The sequence below is a fragment of the Falco punctatus genome (genome assembly GCF_963210335.1).
Source record: "Falco punctatus genome assembly, chromosome: 2".
NCBI classification, from domain to species: domain Eukaryota; kingdom Metazoa; phylum Chordata; class Aves; order Falconiformes; family Falconidae; genus Falco; species Falco punctatus.
In genome coordinates, this window is record NC_137581.1 from 89,277,342 (window position 1) to 89,302,092 (window position 24,751).

At 37.5% G+C, this 24,751-nt stretch overlaps 1 protein-coding gene across 10 annotated transcripts in view; it reads left to right on the forward strand.

Moving 5' to 3' along the window:
- Positions 1 to 17,225, forward strand: part of KLHL15 (kelch like family member 15) — a 29,120-nt gene extending 11,895 nt beyond the window's left edge. For 8 of the 10 annotated variants that reach the window (XM_080375230.1, XM_080375231.1, XM_080375234.1 and 5 more), the window contains 2 exons: positions 1,554 to 2,265; positions 10,367 to 17,225. In XM_080375230.1, coding sequence (XP_080231356.1) covers positions 1,561 to 2,265; positions 10,367 to 11,476 — 1,815 coding nt within the window. In that variant the 5' untranslated portion in view covers positions 1,554 to 1,560 and the 3' untranslated portion in view covers positions 11,477 to 17,225. Of the gene's footprint in view, positions 1 to 18; positions 538 to 1,553; positions 2,266 to 10,366 lie in introns of those variants that run through there. The other 2 variants (XM_080375233.1, XM_080375227.1) reach the window with 2 other exon arrangements.
- The last annotated feature ends 7,526 nt before the right edge of the window (positions 17,226 to 24,751 follow it).

Sequence of the window (24,751 nt, forward strand, 5' to 3'; positions counted from 1 at the left end):
TTATTTAGCTTTTCTTGTAGGTTACCGCTACCAAAACATTATTAACATGAGTTGTTACATGGAAATTCAGAGTTAAATGCACAAATAACTGAATGTTGCAGTGTAATTTAAGGGGGGATAAAGTGAAATAAAAAAGGTCGAACCAATTCTAGTAGCTGATTAATGCCAAAAGGGGAAGGTGTTGCTCTTTCTCCCAGTTCCTGCTCAAGTGTGATGGATGTCCTGCCCTCTGCATCAGTTTGGTTCTTGTGCAATGCCCAGGGCAGTGTCAAGTCAGCTCACTGATAAGCAGAAAGCTCTCTGGTTTTGAGGTTTTGTGTGCGCTGGGGAGTGGTTGTGTTTGTATTGTGTGTGTCCTTGTTGTGTCCCCTCTGCCCTTGGTTTCGTTTTCTGTCAGGTTTATGAGTTGAATTGGCTTTCTAGAGCAGTCCAGTGAGCCCCAGGAGTGACTCAGAGTAAGCAGCAGGAGCTCAGACCCCAGAATGAGGACAGAGGGAGAATGGAGCGCACTGTCGCCCTTTGGTGATAAATTGTTAGGTTGGTTCAAGCTGCCTTGTGCAACTTCACCCTACCTAAACACAAGGAAGTTGAGCAACATTTTGGGAAATTCCTGGATTTGGAATAGTTTTTGGTAGAGACTTTTACTGAATATTATCTTCCTTAACTTTAACAGGGTAGAATCCTGCTAGTCTGTAATTTTTTTGGTTTATTTACAGTTTGATGATAGCTTGCACATAAGTAACGCTGCATCTGCAAATGTTCAAATGCTTATTAAGCAGTTAAGCTTCACTAAACCCAATATACAGAATATTATTTATTGCAACCTAATCTTGTCAGTGCTTCCTCTTGGCATAGTATTTTGCACTTTATAAATTCCATCACCTAACTAATCCCTGTAGTAAGAAATGGGGGGGGGAGGGATGACACACAACATGATGCACATGACACATGATGATGACATTATTGTTATTACAGGAGAAGCGAAACGCAGAATTGAATAGTGTCTCTGAAAATGTTCAATTTCCTAGAAATAACTTTTGAGTAAATTGGCATACATTTTTAAAGAGACTAGAATTTTTTTAGGTTATACCTTGTACAGATTACTGGAGCTTGTTTCTGAAGTTAAGGAAGTACAGGTTCCTTTCTGAAACCTTTGATACTCAAAAATGGGTGTTTCATTGCTCCCCTGAGATAAATTCTTTAGTAAGATTGAGGTGGGGGAGAGGAAGAAAACCATGACAATATTTTTAGTATTGTATATTCACTATCTGACCACTAAGTAGCTTGAAGTGAGGAATCATTTTGACAGTATCGCATAGTTGTTCTTGTTCATTACCCTTTCTTTAAAATGAGAATATTCTGGGGGGAGAAATAGTGTTTTAAGTTGTTTAAGTTGATTTTTCAAGCTGAAGAGAAAACAAAGATGATGGTGAAAACTTTTAAGTCTTAATAAAAGCAATCTCAGGTAGGATTTATCTGTCAGGAAGGACTTATGATATGTTACTAGAAATAACAATTTATTTTTACTTTTATTTATTTTTTCTTCCCCCCAGGTGATTCATGGCAGGGGACGTGGAAGGGTTTAGCTCCTCCATCCATGACACCAGTGTCTCTGCTGGATTCAGAGCACTGTATGAGGAGGGATTGCTTCTTGATGTCACACTTGTCATTGAAGACCACCAATTTCAGGCCCATAAAGCACTGCTTGCCACCCAGAGTGATTACTTCAGGATTATGTTCACAGCTGATATGCGAGAACGAGATCAGGACAAAATCCATTTGAAAGGTCTGACAGCTACAGGCTTCAGTCATGTCCTCCAATTCATGTACTATGGAACTATTGAACTGAGTATGAACACTGTTCATGAAATTCTTCAGGCTGCCATGTATGTCCAGCTTATAGAGGTGGTAAAATTTTGCTGCTCTTTTCTCTTAGCTAAAATCTGCTTAGAAAACTGTGCAGAAATTATGAGACTTCTGGATGATTTTGGTGTAAACATCGAAGGAGTCAGGGAAAAATTGGATTCCTTTCTGCTAGAGAATTTTGTGCCACTCATGTCCAGACCTGACTTCCTTTCATATCTGAGCTTTGAGAAGCTCATGTCTTACTTGGATAATGATCATCTGAGCAGGTTTCCAGAGATAGAGCTGTATGAAGCTGTTCAGGCCTGGCTGCGCCATGATAGAAGACGCTGGAGGCATACGGACACCATCATTCAGAATATCAGGTTTTGTTTGATGACACCATCCAGTGTTTTTGAGAAGGTTGGTGCATTTGAAAAGCAATAGACAGGATTCATCATTTAGCTAGGGCAGCATGCCATTAAATAGGTAAGATTCCGAAACCTATTAGGAGGAACAAAAAGGTAGCATGTATACTTCTATTAAACCCATAGAAGACAAACACCTAGAAGTGTTGTCATCTGATTATTAGATAATAGTATGTACAGTGGGTGAAGAACAGGTAGGTTTACAGTACATGTTTTTAAGTGACTTCATATGGAAAGGACATTTTAAGTAAGGTCACTTATATCAAGTTCTATTTCAATCATTCTTACTGTTTTCCACAAGTTTCTGCTTGCTTTCCAGGGATTTGAGCTGCATACAGAATGTAGGGTGTATGTCGTGATACTTGTTATCAATATAATCAAAGCATAGTGACTGTAGATTTTCCATGGTTTAAGTATGGATTTTTTTATTTACAAATGACAACTAGCATTTGCAATTAAATCTTGCAGGGTGGTGGTGTTGCTGTTGTTATCTTCAGTGCTTGTGCTGTTACACAGCCATTGGAAGTAAGCCCTGATCCTGCAAAGTTACACATACATTTGTTTCTATGCAAGGCACATAATACAATCACAAGTTACTAATGGTGTGAAATGTAATGGTTCACTTTAAATGTCAGAGGAATCTTTGTATCAGGTGATCTGAAATTCAACTGATGATTGTATGTATTAAGAGGTTAAAAGAAAACTTGCTTTTTCTACTGTTCTGTTGAAGAATAGGAAAAAAAAAAGAAAAGGTGTCTTCTAGTTCCTGGGAATCTCTGAGTATTTGTCAACAGTAAAGAATTACAAAACTTTGTAAGCAGCTCTCTAGCAGGCTAACAGTAAGGGTAGCCAGGTTAGGAATTACTTAAAATGTGCTGTTTTGTTTTAACAATGCATTTTGTGTGATTAGATACAACTTCAATGTGTATTTTTCACCTCTCAGTAAAGTAATAGGGTTAAGACCCTGTGTTTTTCTTGGGCTTTTTACAAATTCATTTACCATATATTTTTACTTGGGTATCTAGTGAGCAACAGATAAGGTTGTTTTGTTCTTGGTGATTTTAAGGGCTACTGGATCATTTAAGCAGTAATGCTTACACTTACTTGTATTTTAAATTATAAAAGCTATTAATTACTTCAGAGACCAGTGAGTTTTTGTATTTTGGACTTTTTTTTGTGTGTGTGTGTGTGAATTGAGTAGAGTAATAATATGTAAAATATATTTATGATCCTGTATTAGCCTATAGACTACACAAAATGAGTACCTAAACATATTTTAGAGCAGTAGTGTTTATATTGTGTTAAAACATTTCCAGCTATTAAGAACTGAACTCTGCACAATGCTGTGTGGTGTCTTGTTTTTAATAACACTTTCACCTTATTATGTCATTCAAGCCCTTCAGTAGGAAACTAGTAGGATTCACAAAGTTTTCTTAAGGTCAGTCTAATAGGGTGAGACTTGTGTGAAAGAGTCTGCTTCAGCTCTGAGGTTTTGGGGTACAAGTACAAGCATCAAGCTGTCTTCAGTTAAATTTCTGTAAGCGCTAGCGGTAAGTGTGTTGGGTCTTCGGTGTTATATTTAGGTATAACTTCGGGAGCTGCTTTTGGTGTCAGTGGTATAAATCCTGCACACAGTGCTTCTCATTTTTTATCTTGACAGCCACCAAATGGCCAGACAGATACAACTTACAGAGAGAAGGCATTTTCAGCATCCCAGTTTACATACCCACATGTAAATCTTTATCTGTGAATACCCTTTCCGTTAACTGTATGTGGGAGTAGAGAGAAGCCAGTGCAGATTCTGGAGCGGGATATCTCAGCAGAGGGAAGCACAGCGAAGTGTGTCATTTGTTGTTGCAGCTAGGAATGTATTTGTGTTTTGCCCTGGCTAGAGAGCATTGAGTAACCCAGCATGACAGGGTGACAAAGGACCACTGCAGTTGGAGCTAACATCAAAATACATACCACATGTTTCTCTGTCTCTCTCTCTTTTTTTTTTTTTTTTTTTTTTAAATAAAAGAGTATTCTATTAACTATTCTGGCAGTAACTGGAGGAGAACTCATTCTGTGCAGAAGAGGGAAAATATTGGTAAAAACTGCTTTTCTTGGAGATGCAGAAACAGAATTCACTCTTTTCCTGAAGCCAGCACATGCTACATGCCTGCATGAATGTACCAGACACTCTGAGGTTGACTCTTATGGTTCAGCAGACTCTTATTCGCTATACAGCGGCTGGCTTGTCATACACTCTTATGTAATTTTCCTAATACGCATTTCTAAGATGCCTGTCATTGTAGTATATAAATAACTTCTATAACTTAACTTTGCAAGTCACAGTAAGGATACTTTTGGCCTCTTAAGCCATTCTATTTCTTAAATCATTTTTTGAAGAGATTTACAATCTGAGTGGGATGGGTTGTCCTTTTTTTAAAAAAAATAAAGAGTGACTCCTTGAGGCTGATGTGCGTTTGGAGTGCGCAAGTGAAGGTGTAGCCTGTTGGCTTATTGTAAACTGCTTATTGTGAAATGTCCCAGAAGAACTGCTGCTGAATACTCTTTTTGTTCCTCAGGCCTTAAAATAGATGTAGATGTATGAGGGAAAATGGAAAGTTAAATTAAGTAAGGATTTGAGGAATAGTTGGAAAATAAAGGCAAAGTGCATGGCAGAAGCATGAGTTCCACTACCTGTGTTACACTTTTCTTTATTTGAAACATATCCATGGCTCTGTAAGTCTTGAGGAAGTTTGGAGATAGACGTTAGAGGGCATTTGTCCTACATCATCTCTGTGTTATTGGAGGCAGCCATGTCATGATTCCCCTTCATACTGTTAAAGTCCATATAGTTTTTGTATACTACACAGATTGAAATGATGTTTTAAAACCTGTCCTTAAAATGGAAAGGGTTTTTTTGATGTCCAGTCTGTAGGGTTTGTTATGGCTAGCCCATGCTGATTTATAAATTAGCAGCTTAAATCAGAAACTTACTAATCACTTGGGTGCATCAGCTTCTGCTTTAGAGGTAGGATGAATAGCACATTATCTTTGAGTATGTGCTTTCTTGTCCCTAGAAAACAGTAACATTTGAGAAGATGTCATTGTAGTTTTATGTCGTTACTGACACCTTACCTTTATTATGTTGAATTTCTTTTTCTTTTTTTTTTTTTTTTCTCATTTACCTCCATGTCGTAATTCATGTATCTGCTCCTACAGCTTTGTATGCTGAAGGTTAGAGTAAGAAATGTCTAGTGGATGAGGTTAGTGGGTCTCTCTTACCTCTTACCTGAAATAGGTGCTGCACTTTATTTTTATGTCTAAATGTTATTGCTGACTTGGATAGATTTGCTAGCAGTATTTATTATGTGCTGAGCATCTCAGTTCTGGCATATAGATTGTTGGGTCCACTCCAATTTGAGAGATCAAATTTGAGTTAGATTCCAGCTTGATTGTGATGATTTATCTTGCCAGTTTCTAAAAAGGAACAGCAGAATACTCAATTTGAGGGCATTGTCCTTGCTGCACAGAGGCTGTGTCGTCTTGTCTTTCTGTGATTAGGCACTTGTAGAATAGCCCTTCGAAGCCCTATACTGGTGCTGGACATGGGATGTAACTAGGTAATGACCCATGCTAGAAAAAGGGAAAGTTAAGTACAGTAGCTTGTCCAGTGCTATGTATACTGATGTTTGGTTGCAACGTAATTTTGGTTGCTGCTGAACATTTTAGAGACAGGCATGACTTTTTCTATTTGACTGAATTTTAATTTGGAGTAAGTGTGTTAACATTTTGATGTTTTTTGACGGACTTATAGTTATGCTTAAAATATGGCCACAGATAAATAGATGTGAAAATAATCAGGATCCTAGTTAGCAGGACTGATGTGTCTTTACTGGAGATTAAGCTGAATCAAAGCTGAAGTATCTTATTTTTTTTCAATAAAAGGAAAAATCCGCTCTCTATGATAGAGTCACATTGTGAGCCATCCAGATCTTTCTGAACCAAGCTGGTGTCTAACCTGTACAATAACATGTTAGGATTTAGTTACCAGGTGTACAAATAATAGATGTTTAGTTTAGGCACTTTAAAAGTAGCTTTTCTTTGCAGTTTTGAAAGCTTTTTCCTAAAAGCCCAAGTAACAAAAATATAAATAGAGCAATAGCTATAAATGGTTGTATGAAAAAAAAAAAGAGGGGGCAGCTATATACTGAAGTCAGACTTGTGTTACAGAACATTTACCTTGCATTTCATTTTTCTTCCTGCAGTTTATTAGTTTCCTTAATTGTTTTAGCAGGGGAAGAGAAGTTGAAGAACATGACATGAGATGCATCTGGTCTTTTGTGGGGATCGCTTTTCAAATTAGAAACTAATGGCTTACCTTTTTGGCTTGACTTTTTCAGAGACTATAGATGGAAAATTCTGTAATTTGCATAGCTGCTGCAACTAGAAAATCTTGCATTGCAATACAGCAGAAAAATAGACAAGGATTAATAGCTGGATTAACTTGGAAAGCCAGCAGTTTTTGCTGGTGTTTTCACTGATTCAAAAGGAAGAAGAGAAAATGTATTTAAGCTCCAATTTACCATGGCTGGAGGGATGGTGGTGACTTTGGTGAAGTCTTAAAGTTTTTGGTATTGACTGCCTACAGAGCAGATAGGGAAGTGTATGCTTTTAATTATTGTCTTCATCTTCCTTATTTATGGAATGATACATTTGATTTTCTTTATGTTGTTCCATGTCTGTGTAGTTAAAGGTCTGACTGTGAACCACTGTAACTGGTAGATGATGCAGTGGGGTAGTTCTCATTAGAGTTCTTCAGGGAGCTCTTAACACTAGCACTTTGTCCCAGCAGAACCTCTGTAAGAAAGTTTTGTCCAGTAAACTGTTGAAAAGGATTTGGAAAGAATGAAAAAACCACATGAGCAAAGCTTTAGCACTTGGATTTAATTCCTTTTTTACAAAAGACTGAGGATGGTAAGGAAGTCCAACTTAAACTTTCTTGGAGACCCTTCAGCAAGGTAACAGAGTGGTTTTTCTTTAAACTTTGAAAATGCTATCAAGCATTTGTATTTTTTTATCAATCCAAGGTTGATGATGTACTTTCAAGAATTTTAAAGAAAATTTTTAATAAAAAAGAATAGTTTTACTTGAAGGTTCATCATGGCTAGAGTGCATTTTCATCTGTTTTGGATGTTTTGCAGAAACATTTGAGTGATCTCTCTTTAGTTTGTTGGTAATTAGGGGCACGTTCCTTCCAGAACTTCTCCATTTGAACTTAACAGGAAAATCGGTCTGTTTGGAAGCACTAGAGGTAATGGCAGAAACGTGCATTTGAAGGCTAAGGGGTTTCCTTCAGCATATGAGTGTTGGACGGCAGTTCCCACAAAAGGCTTGCTGAGGGCCATGTTCTTTCATCTATAGAAACCAAAGTTATGCACAACTTACAGTTGTGTTTTATTACCTAAACACCTAAATTTTAATGCTTCTCTTTTTTGATTTAATGTAATTAAATTTTGATTTACAATGTAATTAAAAACATTGTAAAATTATTGAGAAATATAGGTGGAGGGTTTTCCTTACTATGGGCTGAATAGCACTTTCAGATAATTCTGGATGATTTCACGCAGACAGTATTTGAATGTGAAAGTGGGCAGACTGACCTGAATTTTCTTGGTCTTTGTTTGCATCAAGCAAGCATGAGCAGTGTGTACTTTCATATAGGTATATCCTAACTTGTCTTAGAGCCTCATCTGAGCCTCAGAGGAGGTACTGCTCCCACTTGGCAAAGGTTGTGCTAGTGAAAGGTGGAAGGTTAGAAACTGCTATTTTTCCTCAACAGCAAAGTCTAGGAATCCTCCAACTATCTCTTCTTACCAGAATTTAGATAGTGTTATCACTTCTGTTTTGGGGGATGTGGGGTGGATGTGTGTCTGAATCTTGTTAGAATTTATAGTGCTTGTATATTTTCACGTTCATCTCTTCCAAGATGGTGCTTGTTACATAGCTTGCTTCCCCATGAACTTCAGTCTGAAAGAGCTGTTCGTTAACTGGTAGTTGCATTTAATTCTTAGATGTCTTTCTGTTTGAAGCTAAGAGATAGAGGCTTTGCTTTGATGTTAGTGTCTTTGTTGAGATAAGCAGTAGTAAACTAATAGATTGATTCCCTTGTCTTGAGATTCTGTAGCTGGAATTAAAGATATTCCTTGTTTCCTTTAACATGCTCTCATGGGGTGAGATTTAGGCTACGTGAAGGAGTAGCATGGTGAGGATGTATGAGTCCTATTTTAATTCCAGTTCCTGGCTGGCATTTCAATTTCTAGATCTAAAGACAGAGTTGTAAATGTTGAGGGGGAAAGAAGAAGCATTTTCCATCTCTGCCAGGCTTTGCTGGCTTGCTTCACGTTGTAAACATGTTGATCCTGTTGTCTCCCATAACCATCCAAGAAAACCTGAAATGCATATAGATGGAACAAAAATAATTTACCTTTTTGTTTAATGCTGAAAATGAAAGCTCCAGTTTGGGAATGCGTGAAATAGTCATGCTGCTTTAGAATTTGAAGGTTACTTCTAAGGATAAAGTAACCCAGCCACAATTTTTTGTTATTTTAACTTCCTGATTCCTATTTTGTAACCTTAAAGGCTTTCTGTATTTTACCATTTTGCTGTGCTCTGGTTCTCCCTACCACCCCCACCCCAGTGTATTTTCTGGAATGTGTGTTCAATCTTGTCAGTCAGGCAGGCAAGGTAGACTGTTTGTTCTAACAAATGCCATATGAGCAGACCTCCTGCGTTTGTATGATACATTCTTTATTTGCAATAAGAAAGTAGATCTGTTATTCCTCAGAAGAGTTGAGCTTACTGTAGGTCTTTTATAAGCACTATACTGATGTAAACCTTTTTGCTCTATAACCACCCCCAGTAAAAATGGTAGAAGGGAGTTGGATATTCCCTGGAGAATAATATATGCAATCTGCATGTGACCATCCCCTTTTTCCAAGTAAAGAGAAGTTGAACATGTCAAGATAAAGGAAAGAAAAAGTGTACATAAAAACATCCATTCACTATAACTCTTGAGCTATAGAGTGCTTTACAATGGTAGGTTAGTATGCAGGGGGTTTTGATTTGGCAGTATCTAGCAGATTTTTATTTGTTTTAGCAGTAATGCTGTGTTAGATCAGACTGTATAAGAAGAGTGAAGTGTCTTTGAAGAGAATTGCATGGTGACCTGAGGGATGCCTGGAGCCAAATTAATTAAAATGTTCCAAGACAGGGGTATGTTCTGGAATTGTCTCAGGAACTTAAATTGGCTTGGATAGTAGGAAGGGTCTTGGAAAGGTAAATTCTTAGAGATAGCACTTCACTACTATATGGTAATTCAAAGGTTGTAACTCTCACCTGGGAAGTGCAAGTTCAAACCTGCTTTTGCAATTTACCAAATAAATGCCCAACAAAAGGATTACAGGTTGAGATGTTCTCCTCTTGTGTTAAAGCTGTTTGTTAGCATGTGGAGACTCACAGAGGGGAAACCGTGAGGTAACTGTCATGATGATGGTTAGTGTAATCATGTGTTCTGAAGGAAGGCGTTTGGGTACCTTCCCTTCCCACCTCAATTAAATACCCCTGTGAGCAGAGCCTAGCATTTGGGAATACCTGCTTGGGTTTCACTGTGAGAATTCAGCAGAAATTAGACTAGGGTAGACCTTGATAAATACAGAATGGGTGTGTAGAACGTTTTTCAAACCAAGAAAAGAGTGCATTTTCAATATCGGTGCTTCATGGATTAAGCAGAAGATGAACAAAGGCTTTTTTGGGGAGAAAGAATAATGTTTTCTAGTCTTGGGGATTTCCATTGTGCCTAATTTAATCTTAAATTCTTCATGTGAGTATTCTGCTGAAAATGTTAGTCACTGCTGTTAATCACTAACTTGCCTTCTGGATTTTGGGTAACAGTACATTAGCTTAAGTCTTCATGCACAAATGCAATTGCTCTCAAGATTGCCTGAATGAAACTAAGTAAAATAATCTTCTAATGACACATAGTCATTTAGGTTTTCTGGAATGTTTCTCTTGGTCAGAATTTTAATATCTTTTAAATGTATTCATAGGTAAAAACATCAGAGTTTTATCGATACTCCCGGCAGCTGCGACATGAGGTTGACCAAGCCATGAATTACTTTCATAGTGTTCACCAACAGCCTTTGATGGAAATGAAATCGAACAAAATTCGTTCTGCCAAACCTCAGACTGCAGTATTTAGAGGAATGATAGGACACAGTATGGTAAACAGTAAAATTCTTCTCTTGCACAAACCCAGGGTCTGGTGGGAACTAGAGGGCCCTCAAGTACCTTTAAGACCAGACTGCCTTGCCATTGTGAATAACTTTGTGTTCCTATTAGGTGGGGAAGAACTGGGGCCAGATGGTGAGTTTCATGCTTCATCCAAAGTGTTTAGATATGACCCAAGACAGAACACTTGGTTACGAATGGCAGACATGTCTGTTCCACGTTCTGAGTTTGCTGTTGGAGTTATTGGGAGGTATGTTTATGCAGTGGCTGGGAGAACGAGGGATGAAACATTTTACTCAACTGAACGATATGATATTACTGAAGATAAATGGGAGTTTGTGGATCCCTATCCAGTCAATAAATATGGACATGAAGGGACTGTGCTTGGTAACAAGTTGTATATCACTGGTGGAATTACATCTTCTTCAACTTCTAAGCAAGTGTGTGTGTTTGATCCCAGTAAAGAAGGGACAGTAGAGCAGCGAACAAGGAGATCTCAAGTGGTCACTAACTGTTGGGAGAACAAATGCAAAATGAATTATGCAAGATGCTTTCACAAAATGATTTCTTATAATGGCAAGCTTTATGTCTTTGGTGGTGTCTGTGTGATCCTGAGGGCCTCCTTTGAATCTCAAGGATGTCCTTCTACAGAGGTTTATGACCCAGATACCGATCAATGGACTATATTGGCTTCTATGCCAATTGGTAGGAGTGGTCATGGTGTAGCTGTTCTGGACAAGCAGATAATGGTTCTTGGAGGCCTTTGTTACAATGGTCATTACAGTGACTCAATTCTCACCTTTGATCCAGAGGAAAACAAATGGAAAGAAGATGAATATCCGAGGATGCCGTGCAAGCTGGATGGCTTACAAGTCTGCAGCTTGCACTTCCCTGAGTATGTTTTGGAGCATGTTAAACGCTGCAGCTAGAACAGAATGAACAACCCAATTAAATACAAAAAAGCTATACCTAATTTGTCAAACAATACAAACCAGTTGAATTCCTTCAGAGACATTACTTTGTGTATAAGAACAATTGCTAATTGCTGAAGAGAACAAGGATGTACAGGGAGTGTACTTACTGAGTTTATTAGAAAAGCCCAATAGTTGGTCTGATACTGTAAAAGCTTTGGGTTTTTTAACAAACATAATTGTAAGTAGGGGAAAGAAAAATATATTTTTGAGTGTGGTTATTTTTTTGGTAACATTTTATGTCCATAATACTACTACTTTTTTTTTTTTCATAATGGCCATTATACCACTATGCTTCTGAAATCTATCGAGTTTAACAAAGTATTTGTGGAAGGAAGAGGAGAAAGACTTTATTTTCATTTTTTATTGAGCGTCAAAATAAAACTCATCATTGTACTAGGGTACAACCAGGTATAAAATAACGGAACTAAACCATTTCTGTATTTTCTGTTGTATTTTGGATGATTTTCCCATTAATTGCAAAGTATTCTCAAGTCTACTAGATGTTTTTGTTTTCCCTTATATGCATTGAAGAATAATCTTAACCCTTTGCATGACCTTTTCCCTGGTTTTGTATAGTAGTACCAGTAAGTCAGCCAAGAGGCAAATTACACATTTTCTACTAAATTGAAAACGAAACATTTTTATATTCCAAACATTATTTCTATGCTGCCTTCTATTGTCTGCATTGTGTTTGTTGGTGAGTGAAAAATATATACACACACATGCATACACTGTAAAAACTATATATAAATACATCTTTTTATGTGCGGTTACAATATTATATTTTAACTAGCGCACAGATTCAGCCATATCTGTTGAATTTAAGGTATCGTGCTATCCTTTAATGAGCTAAATAATTTGAAGTTCTTAAGTAACCAGGGGCCTCATTTGGTATCAAAATATCTTATCTTTAGTACATACTGATTGATTCAGTAACTTCAGACTCTTTATATCAATGCTACATAATGAACTGTTAATAATTTGTTATTTTATAAATTATTTTTTAAAAAGTAAACAAATCTTACCTGAGTTTCTTTTATGTTTGAATGTGTTGACTGGTTTTCTTTTTTATGAAAACGGACAATGTCAGTAAGTAAATGCTCAGCACTGCTTCAGCCCACAGTTATTTTCAGAACCAGATATACTACAGTTTATTCTCAGTACTTTCTTTGTACTCATACTTCAATACGAGTACTTTGTACTTTGTATTGAATACTTTGTACTCATATTGAAGTGGTATAATCTTTTTTATTATTCTTTTAATTATCAACTGCTATGAACTACTGTGTTTTGAAAATGTGGAGTTAGGTGGTTGGATGTTTGGTACCATTTATGTTTCTTTTACAAAAAAATCCTACACAAATATAGCTACTGACCTCGGAGTGCCTGAATTGAGATGTGTGGTCCAAGAGGGCTTTGAATAACACCGTTGTGTTAATTTGCAGATATGACTGACAGTTGATTGGTAAGAATTATCTGCCAAGACATAAATAATAAAAGTAATTATATTCTGATTAATAGCCACTTCTAGAATCTAAAGGAAGAGATTTGGAGAAGTTAAAGGCTCACACTTAGTTCAGATACATAGGGGCAAAATGCTGAAACATGCACCTGCATATTTTGTAAAATTGTATGCCGCTGTGTTTCACTTCAAGTGATAGACTTGACTTTATATGCAGCAAAGCAAATTACTTTATTCAGCGTTTTCCAGTCAGAAATCACTGTAGAAAAAGAATGTACAGTACTCAGGGAGTTAAAAAGAATGCACTTACAAAGGGACCAAAATCACCCTAAATTTCTTATGCTAAAAGTAACACCTCCTTGCCTAAACTAATTTTGAAATAATTGATAGAAGTTAAAACAATGTGTAAAACTCCTCATACTTGTATTTTGGTATTTTTTAGTAGTTATGTTTTGAGTTGAGTTGTGAGGATTTGGAGCTATGTGGCAAGTCGGCAGATTTTTTTTTATTAGAAACGATCTATTGATAGAATATTTTCTTTCCCTACGTTTTAACAGAAAGAGAGAATGTATGCCATCATAGCTGTAGTGATAAGTTAGTTGCACCAGTAGCGACTGGACCAAATACTGATATTCAGCCTTCCGATGCAGGCTAGTTTGCAGTTAAATTTAAATTTCTCTTAATTAAAATTCAGCTTACTGGGGTAGAAATCTAATTTACTTTCTTAATAGCTTAACTTAAAGCCAGCGTGGCTTATGCCAAAACCTCAGTTTCACTGTGAGACTTGTGTGTATGTTACCCTGCATGGGCGCAGAGATAAACTGACTCAGTAGATGCTGGCTGTGTACAAGTAAAAAGGTTCTGCTGTACATAGTTCGTGGAATATTGTGGCACAAAAAGAAAACAAGGAAGGGGTGGGGGTGGGGGGTGTGTTACTGTTTTTATTCGTTTTGTCACCAGCTCATTTCTCAATAAGTTTATGGAACAGCAAAAACTAATCTCGCTTGAGTAGGCTTTCATGGCCATGTTGCGTAAAGCGCTTCACTTAGATCTAGGCCAGTCTGGGGAATGGATGTGGTTCTGAATACCTGGTTTTCCGTGATTCAGGTGTAGGAGAGAGACATGGCCAAGACCTTTATTAAAAATAATGGTAAGGATGGCGGTGTCTTAACTTACGTTTTTGAGTCTGCATTTAAGCACCTTCTGAAGTTCTGTGCGCTAAGCAACTACCGCTGAAGTCATTGGTGAGTATTGACACTTGAAACGTGAAGAATCAGATCATTTTTAGGTGCTGTTTTTAATTTCCTGTTTATCTTCAGGCACCCAGGTCTGAAATATCTTGTTTGGGATTGTAATAGAATTTCACAGAATAACTACTAACTTGAACTGTTGGTTTCAGCTTCCCTGAAGTTTTGTCTCTGTTGAGAAGCTGGCTGGAACCTTTTGAGCATTAGGAATTATTGGAATTTGCTTGGGTTTAGAATGTTGGGGGGTATGTGAAAATGTTCTGTTAATTTACATTTCTACTGTGCTTTTATTGTTGCAAACATGAAATAGGAAATTAGCTTACGTTCTCTTCCATTGCAGTGGAACTTTTGAGGCAGTTATTTTTGTTACTTTATATATCAGAGATATTTTCTTTTTTTTTAATTGAAAGTTTCTGTTTGTATTTGGTTTTAGTATTTAGTTCCAGATAATTTAGTGTTTAAAAAGAAAACTAAGCTGGCTAGTAAGAATTGCCTATTACTATCAAATTTTGAGCATTATGATCACATTAAGATGCATTTTAGAAAACACTTAAATGCCTCTCATTTGTCAAGGAAAAGGTAGGTTATAATCTAAGATTATTAATTTTCAACCGTTACAGAATACCAGCAAATCTAATCTCACCCACATATGTAAAATTTAATACACGACCTGCTTTTAAACTAGTGTGTACTTGCCTTTTCTTAAAAAGGTGGACATAGTGAGTTACAGTCTAGGGTCTTTTGGTTTGGGTTTTTTTCATGTTTATAGCAAAAGATGTATCAGCTTCATGTCTTAATTCAGCAGCTAGCTCGAGGAAGAAATTTTGGTTTTGAATGAGCCAGAATGGACAAAAAGGGTAATTGTCCTGTGAAGGTGTTGGACACTTCCAGTTCCCATTCCACATGCTGCTGTACCTGTTTTTAAGGGACAGCTAATTTTTCAAAGTAGTGAACAAGGGAAAAATAGCTCATTTTCCCCCACAAAGTATTGGTAATAGTTACATAGCGAGAGGTATTAAGTGGCAAAAAAAACTTTTGAAATTTTTTCCCCCATTGATTCAACTGGAGGAAGGTGGTACTTGATTTTACAAAGGCTCTTTCTGAAAGCCCTGCTAGCAAGAGGGACCAGTGGCAGCATATGAGCTACCTGGCAATCTGCTTTTGTGTTACTTTCTTTTGAAAAGTGTGGATGCCCTATTTTTGCAGTATGATAAGCAGTCCTGTTATAACTAGCTCTTAAGGGTTTGTGGCTTTAATATTTCTCTGGTTTCTGAGATTTGCAGCCATTTTTTCTTGAGGACCTCCTGCCTTACAAACCCAAGTGCTGCGTTTTTTCATGCTGGTAACTGCTTGCATCAGAGAGGAAGCTTCACTTGACACTCAGGAAGCAAAGGATAAAATTCAGCAGGTACAAATCCAGATCAGTTCAAAAACAAAAACATTGCTTAACTCATTATGTACATTCTTATGCAAAAGCAGGGTAAGCATTATGGGGAAATGCTAATGGCTCTTTAAAAATAAACTTCAAGTTTGTGTCAGCATTTATATGACAGTCTTTTTAGAAATAGTTGCATTTGTAAAGGTATTTTGCCTTTTAAATATATTTTTCCTTACAAAAAAAACTGGTGAATTGTGCCCCTCATTCTTTTAACACTTCAAATGTGTACTTCGCATATATGAACAGTCTAATATGAAGAAAACGGAAAACTGTAAGGCACTTAAAGAAAAAAAACATAAAAGTGCAAATGATATTAAATCTGTGCGTAAATGTTTGTAGGGTTGGGGGCATCAAAGAAAACATCTGTCCTGCTCTCCTTCCATTAATAAAAATATAGCTGGTGAAGTTACTTGAATAAACGTGGTCCGTCACATGTGACAGGGCTCACTGAAGGAGAGTGAGGAAAGAACATAACTGGAAGGCATGTGTAATCTGTTTAAAATAAAGCTTGCCAGTGTCCTGTAGCTAACATTTTGAGATTTTAATGTTTGTAAAACTATCTGAAGCTGCTTAAAATAAATAATAATGACTACTTTTGCATCTGTATTCTATTTGTGAAAGTTGGTGAATAACTTTTAAATTTCCGTTTGTGTGGGTAAACTTCATAAAACATAGTTGTACGTGGCAGGTGGTTTTGAGCACAGCTTTCCTGGTTTTCCCTTGACTAATTTTTTTCTTTCTTACTTCCCAAATTTTAATTTGTTTATATAGCCTTCTAAAAATAACTTTCAAAGATAAATTTCAAATACCTTTGGATTAATACTAAGTTGGTAGCTAGGGGAAAACCACTTCTGTTTGCAGATGGTAGTTTTTATTTATGGCTCTGGTAGAAAACCTTATTGTAAGTGTAGAAAATACAGTGTTACTTAGGACTGTAAATTCAGTTATACTTAGGCGGCTTTTATTACCTCAGTGGGACCCACCTAACTTCTGTGTCAGTTCTGGGAACAGGTGAAGGGAAGGGTAAGCTAAGTTTTTATTTAAAATATTTTCCCTATATATTGTTATTTTTGTAGATCTTTTAAAAATAAATTATTATATGCTGGAGATTGCAATTCCACTATAGTACCCCACTTGATTCCAGTGTACAGTATCAGATTGCTTGTATTGAAAAGAATGTATTTGATAAGTTAACAGGAAAAGTTATTTTCAAACTGTGCTGTGTTTGTGTCTAGCAATTGGAAATACTTTCCCTATAGAAAATTTAAATTATATATATATATGAGCTCATATGTACATTTGGATTAACTGTCTAATGATTACCCCAGGGCTGCTGTAAACTTGTCTGAATAATTTAAGAATTGCCTCTTTTTAATTGTTTTAAAGCCTTTTTTCTTGGGTGGCTGGTTTTGGTTTTTTTGGCAGAAAGTCATTTTCCCTAGCTATGGATACAGTATGCTCAGACTTTGCAAAGACACTCTGTTCGGGTTTCAAACTGAAAAAATGTATAAAATATGTATAAAGAAAAGTGTAAATAAAATATTTTTAATCTTTAAACACTCTTGTGTAAACTTTGTAATACTGATAGTGTAGCGGACCTCAATTGCTTTCTACAGGAATTCAGAGTTTACTCGTTTGAGCAACTCTTCAAAAATTATGTGTTGCTGTAATTCATAATGTTGTGTTAAAGTTCTCCCAACAAAAAGAGTTGGATGGTCTTATATAGTGTCAAGCTCATATCTTTAACTGGATTTTACAGTTTTCTCAATTTTAATTACTGTAATGCATTCATGTGTCAGCTCTGCATTTCAAGCTTGAAATAATGTTTGGAGTTGACTTCATAGTTACATTTGTAACACAGTGTCAAGGCATAAATTTAAGCTCTTTAACGAAAACCAAAGCCAACCCTCAGTGTCAGTCCACAGCCAGGAGAAGAGACTGTTCCCTGCTGTCAACTACATGGAACTGAGGGCTCTGAGACAACGTGTGTTCATCATTTACTTGGACCTCGAAGCGTCAGAAGTCCAAGTCATGCTGCTTAATGTTTCCGTAACGGGAAGCAGAAACTTCATTTCAGGATTAGTGTCAGATCAGAACAATATTCAATACCAAGAAGGGGGGGCAGCAGGTAAAACGGGAGATTACGATCTTTTCTCAAGCAGTCTAATGAAAGCCTTCATTGTCAGTCCCTTGCCACACTTTCCCTTTTCTCTGCTGCTATTTTTCAGCAACTCTCTTGCTGCCAGATCAAAGCCCCCGGGTTAAAAATCTACTATCAACAATGCTTGAAAGTAACTGCAGTCTTTTCGTAAATATTTTTTGGTAGTATTAAGAGTTCTAAAATCACATTTTAATTTTAGTTTCCTACTAAGAGTGACTTAAAACTTTTAACTGCATAAAGTAACTTACCACCCACCCCACCCCCCGCCCCGCCCTTGGTAACTTGACTTTGTCCTACACTGACTAGTACTGTTTAATGGGAGAGTGCTGTGGATGAATTTGTGCTGGTCCCAGTGGGATGTGTCATGGGAGGAATGGCCTCTGAATTGTAATGTGTCACCATTTTTTGGTTCAAAAGGGGACTTAAATGTATTAGACTGATACAGTCAAACAGACTGTTATTTAATGTTAATGTTAATTAAATGTTATTTACAATAATTTTTATTAACCTGTTTAATTCCCTTCTCTGTGAGACAGGTTGTATTTTTGGCAATACCGTTCTTCCATGATACTACACTTGCCAACTTACTTGTTATCATCTCTGTGGTTGATTAGGAATCTCCAATAATGGTTCCATTATTTTGCTAAGGAGAGCTCTCACATTTTAACTGGTTCATTGTTGCTCATACCAAATTCTTCATTTTTTTTGGAATGTGTGGCCTTACTTTTTGGCAGTGCTTCAGTCATCTGTGTTTGTGTGATATGAAATTAATGTTAGCTTGGCAAGGAGGTTTTTCAGTTAATTCCTTCCAGATTCTTTGGTGTAAGTTATCCACTCTTGCTGACTTGGTGTTCTTAATTTCAGCAGATGTTTCCCCTTTGTTACATATTGGGGTTTGGGGTTTTTTTCTTTTCTGATTTCATCAGCTTCATAATATGGAAAGGCAAAGTATTGCTTTGAGTGTTGCATGGGTTCTGTATTAGTTCTGTACCTTTTGAGTTCAAAACATACTTGTGGACATGTGGTCCTCCACCCAGCCTTTAGCCTGTCAAGTCTTACTGATGTTTCAATATCATCTTTTAATTAGAGTGCCTTCTTGTGTGAGGTAACTTTCCTGGCATGTGCAAAATTTGTGTTCTGTCAAGGGAGAAGAGAGGATGTGTAACGACAGCTTTAATTTCTTGTTTTCATTAACACTTCCCACTTCTACATTCAGTGCTTTAGTTGCACTGACAGGTTCTTTAGGTGGTGTTCACAGGTAAAAACAAAACCTCATCGTGATCTCTGTTTAAGTACCCAGTGACTCTTCAGTGATCTATCTATTGGAATGAATGGTAGCACTAAGCATCACATGCTGAGTGCCAAGCCTTCTAGCACTTGAGGAACTAAAACAATACTCTTTTTGCCATGTATCTGATGTCTGTCAAATGTGTCGCCTGGTGATGTCACCCTTGGTAGCAGTTCTGTATTGCTCCGTAACGTTGCTCCGTAAGTGATGCTGAAAAAATACTTTTTTTTTCTAATGACATAGATGGCTTTAATGGTTAACATTTTTGCTGCACTATTTAATCTTACCAGATAGGTCTTTGCCCTGAACTGGCAGCCTCCTTTCCCACACCCATTTCAGTGTGTCCTCAGGCATGTTTTAAGCATTGGTTTGTTTTCTTTTTTTTGATCCACTTAACACCAACCATATAATTCTTTCTCTGTGTGAGAATCTTTGTCTCCTGTGGTGAATTGTGCATTGTATGGGTCGGTTTATATGTTTTGAGTACTACTGATGAGACTTTCTGACCTCACCATCCTTTCTTTGTCAAAAAGAATTGCATAATGCTAACTGAAACCAAGTATTTCCCCCATGTTTAACTTCCATAGTCTCAGAGGAGAAATTCCAAGGTGATCAGTGTATTTCTTTTGTGTTTACCTTCCCAGATTGCCAAAGTCATACAAAAATGCATGGGATTATGTTTGTGGTGGTGGCGGCACTGGTATCAATGCTTGGCATGGCCTAAGCCAGGGGTCCTCAAACTTTTTAAGCAGGAGGCCGCCGCGCGGATGCAGTGGCAGGCCGTCATCTGCGGCTGCTTGGTTTCCCCCCCCCGGCGGGGGGGGTGTCTGTAAATACCGGGGGCCAGATTAAGGACCCTGGGGGGCCGTATCCAGCCCGTGGGCTGTAGTTTGAGGACCCCTGGTAAGCGCTTTCCCCTGTGTTGGTGTAGTGATTGCCTTCATTTCACTCCTGGAAAGCAAGAAATTGCTCTGCTGTCATCCTGCGCATCTCAGAAAGCCCTCTTGGCTAATTTATTCCCAGGATGGAGTCCTAGTCACATAGGTGTCCTTGGTCAGCTGAGGGTGTTTCATGGAATTGCCTTGTCACACATGCTCTTGCTTCTTCCTCTGGCTCTTACAGATAGCTGTGCAAGGATATTTTTTTTTTGTCTAACATAGGTGGCAACTCGATACCAAGAACTTTAACTTGTAGTGAAACACAAAGCATCAAAAATTGAAGTTTCAGAGAAGACATTTCAGAGTGCAAACTTTTTTTTTCTTTTTTAATATGTATATTTCCTCATTTCTTTTCCTCCTGATTCTCAGTTCATGTATTGCAATCAGGAAGAGTTACTGTCAAGTAATAGTTTTTTCTTCATTGTTTCTCCTGACAGATTATCCAAAACACTGAAAGGAATTATGTAGTCAGAAAAGCAATAGGTGATGATAAGTAACTGAACTGTAGCTTTTAAGTTAATGACTTATCATGGTCTTAAAGGTGGGAGCTGATCCAATTAACAGCATTATTGGAAGCCTGTTAACCGATTCCTGAAAGAGTAGGATTTTGGCTCAGTACTGTTCTCTGAAAACAGAAAAGGGGAGTGAGGCTGACTTCTGCATAAGTTAAATAAACTAAATACTCCAGCCAAAGAAATCTCAGTACAGAATATTTAACACCCAAATAATGAACCATCTGACTTTGCAGAAGTTATGAACCTTAAAAAATGGTCACAGTTGCTCAGTTTTATTTTGTCCTAGCTTTGCAGTGCAGAGATTTTTTTTTTCCCCATGGTAAGAATTAATTACAAGGATGTATGTTTTGCTAAACTCGTTAAACCGGTGTAGGAAGCTGTGCTTTCAGGTTTGCAGCCTTGTTCAAAGCAGGGCAGAATATGTTAAAGTGACTATAAGGGTTACCAGTTTTCCAGTGCTTTAACTTTTGAAGTTCTAATGCACCTGCTGTGGATGGAAATCATCCAGTATCCTGGAGAGATAATGCCTGGGACCAGGCATACAATTTACTTGCTTCATATTCCCATTCTTCTGTAGCAATAGATTGACCCCCTCAGGATTTTCAGTTTGTGAAATTGCTGTTCCTTGATGTTCAGTGAAGCACTTGTAACATCCAGGTTCTCCACCTGTGTAGTAATATGCATTGTTATACACATACAGGAATTAGAACCTATTCAATCACACTTGAGAAATTTGATGTTTTTCTCATCTATAAAACTGCTAAAGCAAGTGAAAGCATTGTTTTTTACCTGTGCCAGCACCATGTTGTACTGAGTTACGAGACTGAATAGGTAGTTTCAAATGTTGTGCTAGAGAAAAATAGTTTAGAGACAGTGTCAGTCTGCACACCGCTGCCCTGTGCCCCTTCGGCTCCTGCACTGTAGGCTGCAACTATGCCAGCCGTAGCTGCCCTCTGTAGGATGTGGGGGCTGAAACGTAAATGGCTTCAAGTTCTGAGAAGCAGTAGGTGGTGGTAACATGTTAAACATATATCACTGGGGCAAACTATCTAAATGACGGTTTTCATTAGTGATTGTGAAAGACTTCTGAAACATGTCCTGGAGTTTCCCAAACACTTCAGCATTCAGCACTTCAGTGTAAGGTCAGGTGTTACTCCTTTGTGGAAAATGCTCCCTCAGAATGGAAGCAGTAGCTGAAGGGTTTTGATGAATGTGAGGCAAAGGAATGGAAAGGTGTAAAAGCAACCCTGAACAAATGCTATGGTACCAAAAAGGAAGGAATTGTACGTAGTAGGGCTTCCTGGCTCATGAGTGCTCTCCACAGAAACACAGGATTATGTCCTGAAAAGGGCATCTTGCTTCCAGTTTTGCCTCATACCTCTCATTCTCTCTCAATTACAAGTACACCCTTTTAATTTTTGGCTAGCTTCTGTTGAGCTTGAGAAGAGCAACGTTGGCTGCACGGACAATGTAGTGGGCCAGTAAGAGTAAAATTAAGAGGGGACTGATGAGTTGTATGCAAATTAAGATCTAGAAAAGAAAAATATTTAAAAGCCCAAACCAGGCTTTTCCTCTCAAAAAAGGGTGTTAGTCTAGACAACCAATAAAGCTATGAAACCAAATTATGCCTTCTAGGAATAGAATGATAAGTTTTCCCTTGTGCTCTTCTGTTACATTAAATGACAATGGCAGCATCGGTGAAGAAGAAACGGTGATTCTTCATGTGCTGCTCAGCTCTGTCTCTCTTGTTCGAGCTGCACACAAACCCCTGCAGAACAGCCTGCTGTCCTTCAGGTCCCTAGGATCCTGTGCTTTAAGCCGGGGCTTAACGGCGAAGCAAGTCAGAGCTTAAGTAGAGTTAACTAACAACGTTAAGTGCAGGCTTCACTGTTCAAGTACGCAAATCTTTGCCTATTTCTCAGTAACTTACATTGTGCAAGATGTCACACAGCAGGTCGTGGTACATGCTACGTTCTCCAGCTGGTCTCTGTGTGTGCAAGTGGCAGTTCCCATGGATATCACTGTAACTCCTGTCGCTTTGACAAGTGTGCATGGATACTGTTAGAAACATTAGAATGCAATTCCTAACAGCAAAAATGAACACACTAGGATGCTTTCAGTAATAGATTGTAATAATCATGTAATGGCATCTGTATATATAGTAAGTATATAATACGTTCTGCTTCTCGTTCATGGGGGAGCTGTATTGTGCTGTGGTAGAAAGTAAAATAGAAATTAAAAACGTTTAAAAATGATCATCCTAAGTCAGCTACAAATAACAAAGTAAGCTCAGCATGTCACTGTTAATTATTAAAGGGGCAGCACAGTAAAAGAAGGAATGCATGCCTTTAATGAGAAATTATTTGCTAGACTCAAAACTGTCATTCAAGTAAACAACTACATTTAATATGTATATTTGTGAAGATACTGATGACAATACATTTATAAGCAAATGAGGTAAAGATATTTACAGCACTTTGCTGAGAAATGAAGGATTATTGTGAAAATAATTTTTATGCGAAAAAGACTTGATGTACCAAATACCTAAAGAGACTGGCAACAGATGCAGTACCTTTCACCTTTTAGGCTCAGTTAATTTCCAAAATGCATCCAGCTTCACTAAAATCTGAGATGCACTGGAATTTTTAAAGGAATTGGACTTTGTTGTGATGGGTGCTTAAGAGCATCATAAAGATACTGCTAATGGTAGCACATATCTGTGCTTTAGAAGAAATTGCTACACCACACATCAGCTGACGTGCCTGTTGGTAGTGTTAACAGCTTGTTAACAGAAGAGTTACTCATCACTGCTGAAAGTGAGTAACTGAAAAATGTGGGACTAGAGTTACTGATGGCTGCAGCGAGAAGTCAAGGATTTGTATTGGTTGGGTGTTGACCCATAGCAATATCAAACGTAAAATTACATGCAGTTGGATTACGCTGTTTTTTTTGCATTATGTATTTCTCTTTTCTACCTGTCCCCTGTCTTAGAATAAAGGATCTTTATTTGGAAAGCACTGAGTATATTTTGGGTGCTGTCAGAATGTGACGTGATGAGACGGCACATGCTGAAATTCAAGTCCTGGCTTACCCCAGATGTGAAAGCAGTAACGCCTTTGCTGCCAATAAAGGTAGGTCAGCAGAAAAGTGCAGAGCTCTGCAGTGGCATCTGTCCTTAACATTCAACTTACTTTCTGAATGTATGACTTCAGGCCTCGTGGCTGCCAAAATAGCATCTCTGACAAACGGTGAAAAATGACCCACCTTAAGCATGAAAAGCAAAAGCACAGGTAAGTTTCACTCCAAATAAAATAGTACCATTAAATACAGAAGTCTTTTCAACCTCTTTCTGGTTTGGTTTTCTTTTTGAGTTAGGAAGTGAATAAAGTAGAAAGAATGAAAGGGTATTCTTATGAACATGCAAACTATACTCCCTTCATAAAGACACTGGGAAACGTCCCTTATCATGCACCCCTATAAAAGCCAGTTCAATTAGCCGTTTAATAAATATGTGCTAAAAGTGACAGGAATGTGAGAAACTGATCATGTGCTTTGGAGACTGACTCTAGAAAAGCTAGTATACCTGCCACATCGCCTCCAACTGTGCTTTGTGTGGAGTTTTTAGAAAGCAAGGCTCACAGTGTTACGTGAAGCTGCTTAACAACTGAAAGTTGAGTTATTGGAACCGTTGTAGTTGTGTTCTATTAACTACATATTTTCAAAAGAATTTGCAGAGAGATCTGCCAAACAGCATTCTTTTAACACAAAAAAAAAAGTTGCAGGAGGAAGAAAAGCAGTTTATAAAATAAAGACTTCAAAAATAAATTCTAAGTAAGCTGGCAAAACTGTAGTTGGCAAGTCATGGTATTAAAAAATTTGTTAATGTTGCTGAATAAAAGATGCATGGCAAAATGTGTTGTTTGGGTTTTTTTAAATGTACAAGTTTTACCATGAAGGAGGATGTAAAAATAAGCCAGTCTTTCAGAATTACTATTTTTTCCAATGATGGGCATGAATAGATAAACTGATATTTAATGGGAAAATGTTACAAACTCACATTTTAACAGGAATGTGCAACAAAATCGTTCTTTTTTTTTCTACTGTACCTGTAAATGTGTGGCAAATAACTGTCATTGTATTGCTAGTAAAGGACTGTTCTTATTTTCCTGACAAAAAAATCA